The following is a 6,478-nucleotide window of genomic DNA, read 5'->3' on the forward strand; positions in this document are numbered from 1 at the left end:
CCTCATCGTGGGAGCAGATGCGGCGGAAGCGAAGCATTTGGGAATAGGGGATGGCATTTTTGCAGGAGGGTGGGTGGGAGGACGTGTATTCTAGGTAGCTGTGGGAGTCGGTAGGCTTGAAATGGACATCAGTTTCTAGCTGGTTACCTGAGATGGAGACTGAGAGGTCCAGGAAGGAGAGACAGGTATCAGAGATGGTCCAGGTGAACTTGAGGTTGGGGTGGAAGGTGTTAGTGAAGTGGATGAACTGTTCGAGCTCCTCGTGGGAGCACGAAGCACGCCGATACAGGCATCAATGTAACGGAGGAAGATGTGGGGTTTAGGGCCTGTGTAGGTGCAGAAGAGGGACTGTTCCACGTAACCTACAAAAAGGCAGGCATAGCTTGGGCCCATGCGGGTGCCCATGGCCACCCCCTTTGTCTGTAGGAAGTGGGAGGAATTGAAAGAGAAGTTGTTGAGGGTGAGGACGAGTTCGGCTAGGCGGATGAGGGTGTCGGTGAAGGGGGACTGGTCGGGCCTGCGGGACAGGAAGAAGTGGAGGGCCTTGAGGCCATCTCCATGCGGAATGCAGGTGTATAGGGACTGGACGCCCATGGTGAAGATGAGGTGTTGGGGGCCAGGGAATTGGAAGTTCTGGAGGAGGTGGAGGGCGTGGGTGGTGTCACGGACGTAGGTGGGGAGTTCCTGGACCAAAGGGGAGAAAATGGAGTCCAGATAGGTGGAGATGAGTTCGGTGGGGCAGGAACGGGCTGAGACGATGGGTCGACCAGGGCAGGCAGGTTTGTGGATTTTGGGAAGAAGATAGAAACGGGCCGTGCGGGGTTGGGGAACGATGAGCTCGGAGGCTAACCCACTGTAGTGGTAATTTCCCACACTCTGGGCAACATTCCAGTCCCAGTAGCTCCAACATCTAAGAACAGGTCAATTGGTTTGCACAAGAATGATGGGCGCGGGCTGAATGGCCTCCACTGGCTCCTGGCCATGCCAGCACTGCTTCCGGTGAAGTGCGTGGGCCAATGAGAGCATGCGGTTTGCAGGCAAGGGCGGGGTCTGGCTCTGTAGAACGGGCACACGGCCAATCACAACGACTGCAGTGGGGCGAATATTTGATAAACAGGTTCTCCACCAATCAGCATGTCCCCGTGCGGGAAGGGCAGGACGCACAACACATTGCCGGAGGCCTGCCCAATGACAGCGTTTCATTTAATTAAAGGCGGGCACTAGCTTTGATGGATAGTATGTTCACCAATCGAGACGGCCCCTCGGGAAGGAGGGATGTAAAAAAATCTTGGAGGGCATCTGTCCAATCAAAACCTTGGCTACAGCGGAGGGCCGGCGCTAGACTTGATGGACAGGATATTCACCAATCCGAATGGATCCGTTCGGAAACGCAGCGATTATGTTTGTAGGGCAGTTGTCTATTCAATCGGATCGCAAGGTTCCAAAGTGGGCGGAGTAGATGGTGGTATTTCCGGTTCCGGCGCCCGCCTCTCGCTCTCTGTTTCAGCTTCGTCGTTCGGTGGCAGTCAGGAGAGAAGTCCGAGGCGGAAGATGGTGGCCAAACAACGGATCCGCATGGCCAACGAGAAGCACAGTAAAAACATCACCCAGCGGGGCAACGTAGCTCGGAGCACCGTGAGTACCGGGTAACGGAGAGCCGAAGCCCCCCCCCCGCTGTCCCCGCCGCTAGCTCGAGCGGACTAACGGTTGTTTACGTGGCTGCTGCTGCTGACCAGGAAACGTGATGATGTCAGCGCGCGGATTGACAGCGGCGCCGCCCCGTCGACGTGAGGCGCCCCTCATTGGCAGGAGCGCGCGTCAGTCAGCACCGCCTCCCTGATCTGCGCCAATAGGGGTTGGCCGGAGGCGGGTTCCGGCGGAGGGGGTGGGGCTTTGCCCTAGTGCCACCTCAGCAACCGAGCACCGACGGTGCTGCACTCCCACAGTGGGGTCTGTACTGAGAGTCGGAGAAAGGTACAGCTTCGGCCCATCTCCTCCACGCTAACCAGAGACTCTACATTAATGTAGCCCCATTGGCCAGCGTTTGGTCCATATCCCCCCAAACCCTTCCTCCCCATGTCACAGAATACTCTGCCTCCCCGTTCTTGTGACCCAAGTGGGTGACCTCTCACTTGCCCAAGGTATACTGCGTCTGCCTCGCATTCCCGCACTCGCTCGGCCTGTCCAAATCACGCTGAGACCCCCCCCCCCCCTCCACCCAGCCTCGTGGGGGCTGCAAACCTGGACACGTTGCGTAGACTCATGGAGCTGCCCGGCACAGAAGCGGGCCCTTCGGCCCAACTCCTCCATGCTGACCCAGATGTCCTGCATTAATCCTAGCCCCCATGTCCCTCCCAAACCCTTCCTTATCCATGCACGTCCCCATCCAGGTCCCTTTCAAATGCTGTAACTGTACCAGCCCCCACCCACTCCTCTGGCAGCTCGTTCCATACACGCACCACCCTCTGTGTGAAAGTCTTACCCCTCTCACCTTAAACCTAATACCACTCTACTTTTGGATTCCCCCCACCCTGAGGGAAAAGACCTTGACTGTTCCCCCTATTCACACCCCTCATGGTGTTATAAGCCTCTATAAGGCCACCCCTCAGCCTCTGATGTTCCCATTTGTTCCCACTGTATGGATCAAGTCCTCCAGCCCCCCAGCGAGATCCTGGTAAATTTTATCTTGAATCCTTTTCAAGTTTAACAATAATCCTTCCTGTGGTAGGGAAACCAGAATTGAACGCCTTGTGCCAAAAGTGTCCTAACCAATGTCCTGTACAGCCGCAGCATGACATCCCAACTCCTGTACTCGGTGCACTGATTTTATACGTTCCCAGCTCTCTCTGTTTTGGTTTGGTAATAAACCAGCTCCTGTCCCTGGAAAAGCTGAGGTGTTCTGCCTCTGCCCTGGAACGTCACTGAACGTTACTCGCCCTGGTCGATGTGAAGCAATGGCATCTTTTTTTGTCCCGAATACGGTGGCATTTTTACAAGTCCCCGTTCGTGTGTCAGGGACCTGCCAGGAGTTGGAACTCCAACAAGGCTGGGTCATCGCACGTCCTGGTTCGGGATTGCAGTGGAGACCTACTTCGCAAGCACCGCCCTCACCATCTCCCTCCCTATTCCCTTCCCCATCAGTTTTGTTCTTCATGGCAACAAGTCCCCTTGGAGCAGTTTACATTTGCTGCTGGTGCACTGGAAGATGTGGGATGGCATTGGTTTCTGAGAGTTGAGTGACCGCTGTGCTGTGTCCCTGTGTGTGTGTCAGGGTGAGCCTTGATCAGGTGTGCAGTACAGACCATATTCACACTCTCTTTTGCTTTCCAGAGGCCCCTTCAGGAGGAGAGGGCTCCAGTAGCCCCCTGGTTGCTGGCGTTGTTTGTATTTGTGGTGTGTGGATCAGGTGGGTCTTCCTTTTGAACCTATTCTGAGTGTCAGCATTTGTTAAAGTTATAGCAGAAGGAGGTCTTTCAGCCCTTCCTGTCTGTGTTGGTGCATTTTCCAGTTCTGTTTTAAACATGACATCAGTTAACACTGACAATTTAATGCCCATCACAGTGACTGTATTTAAAATTATTTTGTAGGATGTCACTGTTATTGCCTGCTAGCATTTATTACCTGGCCCTAGTTGTCCCTTGAGCAGGTGGAGGTGAGCTGCCGCCTTGAACTGGGGGCTGTGGGGTGGCTGGTGTTACCATGTATCTGCTGCCCTTTCCCCTCTACATGGAAGTGGTGGTGGGTTTGGAAGGTGCTGTTGCAAAAAACTGGAGCAATTGAAATTACTGTTATTGGCCAATATCTCTCTCCAACAACCTGGAGATGAAACCCAGGCATCAGTCATCACCCTTCTCTGGCATTTTAGTGAGGTATTCTGAATTTATTAGTGATCACTGGGACCAGGAAGAAACCATGAGACCTCGTGCCTGTTGCTTTATTAAATCACACCATGATGTGTGATCTAACTCCACGTGCACGTACCCCTCCCCATACCCATTTTGCTTTATCCTGAATCCCTTCTGGATAACAAGATTCCATCAATATCTGATTTTTAAATCAATCAGTGATGTACCTCAATCACTGTTTGTGGAAGAGTTCCAAACGTTGAATAACCTACAATGAAGAAACAGCACCTAATGCCACTGCTGGAACACCTGCCTATAACTTAACATGCCAGGACCCCTCGTTCTCAAAAACCTGAACTGCAGGAATGTTTCAGCAAGAAGTTTCTGAAACAAATGGTGGATTGATCTTATTGCTGGAAAATGGGATTAGTATGGTCACATCTTTATTGGCTGGTGCTAACATGATGGGCTGAATGGTCAACTTCTGTTCTATACTCATGTATGAGTCTGTCTGTATTAAAGGTGTTTGCGGTGCTCAAGCAAAGGAGCCCTGGAGAAATTTTAAAGGGCATTAGTAAGACCACACTTGGAGTGCCGCGCAGTTTTGATCCCTGTCTCTGTAGGGAAGGGCATACAAGCAGAGTCATACGGTGCGGAAACAGACCCTTTGGTCCAAGCTGGCCATGTTTCAATTGAAACTGGTCCACCTGTCTGCATTTGGCCCATATCCCTTCAAACCTTACCTATTCATGCCCTTGTACAAATGTCTTTTAAATGGTGTAACTGTACCAGTATCAACCACTTCCTCTGGGTGTTCATTCCACACAAGCTGCTCTGTGCACAAAAGAAAAAGTTGCCCTTCATTCTTAGTTGTTTTTTCCTTCTCGGCCTAAAAATATGCCCCTAGTATTGAACTCTCCTGCCCTAGGGAAAAGACCCTTGGCTATTCACCTCTTCTATACCCTGCGCGATTTTGTAAACCTCTATAATGGCACCCCTCACCCTCCTACACTCCAGGGAAAAACCACCTGTCCTATCTAACCCCTAAAGTTCAAACCCTCCGTTCCCGGTAAATCTGTTCTGAACTCTTTTCATTATAATCTTAGAAGTTCATACACGTTGAGCTGAGATGTGTGGAGCTTGAGTAGCACAGGTTTACTTTCTCTCTCTGGAGTTTAGAATGGCCAAATAATGTTCTCTAAGGACTTGGAAGGGCAGATACTGAGAGGCTGCAGGGTCCAAACCACAAGGACCATCTTGGGGTAAATAATTGGCCATTTTGACCAAGATCATAGAATCTCCACAGTTTGGAAACAGGACGTTCAGCCCAATGAGTCCATGCTGACCCTCCAAAGAGCATCCCACCCAGTCTCTCTGCCTCCCCCATCCCTGTAACCCTGCATTTCCAATGGCTAACCTGCCTAGCCTGCACATCTTCGGACTGTGGGAAGAAACCCATGCAGACAGTGACCAGAGGGTGGAATTGAACCTGGGTCCCTGGTGCTGTGATGCAGTGCGAACCACTGAGCCACCTAAGAGGAGGAATAGTCTCTTCAAAGGCCTGGGAGCCTTTAGAGCTCCCTATCTGGGGTGAGTTATGGGTGATTATTGGGTGGTGAAGCAGGCTGAAAGATGAACAGTTGCCCACAATTCCCATTAAACATGTGAGAAAATGCCCCTTAACTTGCTAAATACCATGGAGCACAATGAACTCAATCCACTCATACTAAACAGAGGCAGGCTCACATTTCCTCACACTGGCCACACAAGTACAGTGACTGGCGATGAAGGAAGGTTGGTACCCGGCAGCCCAGGCCCCTGAGCCAATAGGATAGAGCCCACAGAGGGCAAAGCCTCTCCATACTGGTTCTTTGGTCCATCAGCGCATTGACTGATCTGTCAGAAAAGTGTGCATCTTGGGCCATTGCTGGCTCAGAGCTGATGCTGATTACTCTCCGATCTTACTAACGTGCATCTGGTTTTCCCCCCCCACCCCTCACGTTTCAGCCATTTTCCAGATTATTCAGAGCATCAGGATGGGAGCTTGAAGGACAGTCCAGTCAGCGGTAACGGTTCTCTCCTCGGCCACGGTTATTTTGTTTCTTGGACTCTGACCAACTCCTGACCCCCCCTCTCGGACTGCACTGTGAAAACTCTCGTCTTACAAGCCGCCAATACTGAAAAGCCTGCACCCTTCAGTCAGTATTTCACAGCAATAACCAATATGGGTGCACACTGTAGACGGCATTATATAGAAAGTGTAAAATATATTCTATAAATTATACAGAATCAAAGCAACATGAATTCCTCTGAGTGCCTCACTGGCAAATCTGAGCAGTGTTCCAGGTATGCATCAGTACACATTCCAGCTGTTCGAGGTCTGCTTCCATGGACTAGCTGCCCACTTAGAGAACCTGCCTGGCCTCCCTCACCAGCATCGCCTCTGCACATCTGCTCAAAGGAGCTTTAGAAATCGCTGATAGTGTTGGAACTTTGTCCTTTGATCTCAGCAGTCCTGGCTTGTCTTTGGACTCTGGCCGTGGACTGCAAACCCTCCCCCACCCTGTGCACTCCTCTGATCTTTAGTCAATCAATCTCTTTTACACCTTTTTTAACGTCCGTTTGATGAGATA

The 6,478-nt window shown here is 51.5% G+C and overlaps 1 protein-coding gene across 1 annotated transcript; it reads left to right on the forward strand.

The window, feature by feature from the left end:
• Positions 1 to 1,468: 1,468 nt before the first annotated feature.
• On the forward strand, positions 1,469 to 6,472 carry LOC125448779 (stress-associated endoplasmic reticulum protein 2). The gene is made up of 3 exons (XM_048524310.2): positions 1,469 to 1,635; positions 3,331 to 3,406; positions 5,853 to 6,472. Exons 1-3 carry the CDS (start codon positions 1,552 to 1,554, stop codon positions 5,891 to 5,893), a joined length of 201 nt encoding a protein of 66 aa, XP_048380267.1. The 5' UTR covers positions 1,469 to 1,551; the 3' UTR covers positions 5,894 to 6,472.
• Positions 6,473 to 6,478: the final 6 nt, after the last annotated feature.

This window comes from Stegostoma tigrinum, unplaced genomic scaffold (assembly GCF_030684315.1).
Source record: "Stegostoma tigrinum isolate sSteTig4 unplaced genomic scaffold, sSteTig4.hap1 scaffold_374, whole genome shotgun sequence".
Classification (NCBI taxonomy): Eukaryota; Metazoa; Chordata; class Chondrichthyes; order Orectolobiformes; family Stegostomatidae; genus Stegostoma; species Stegostoma tigrinum.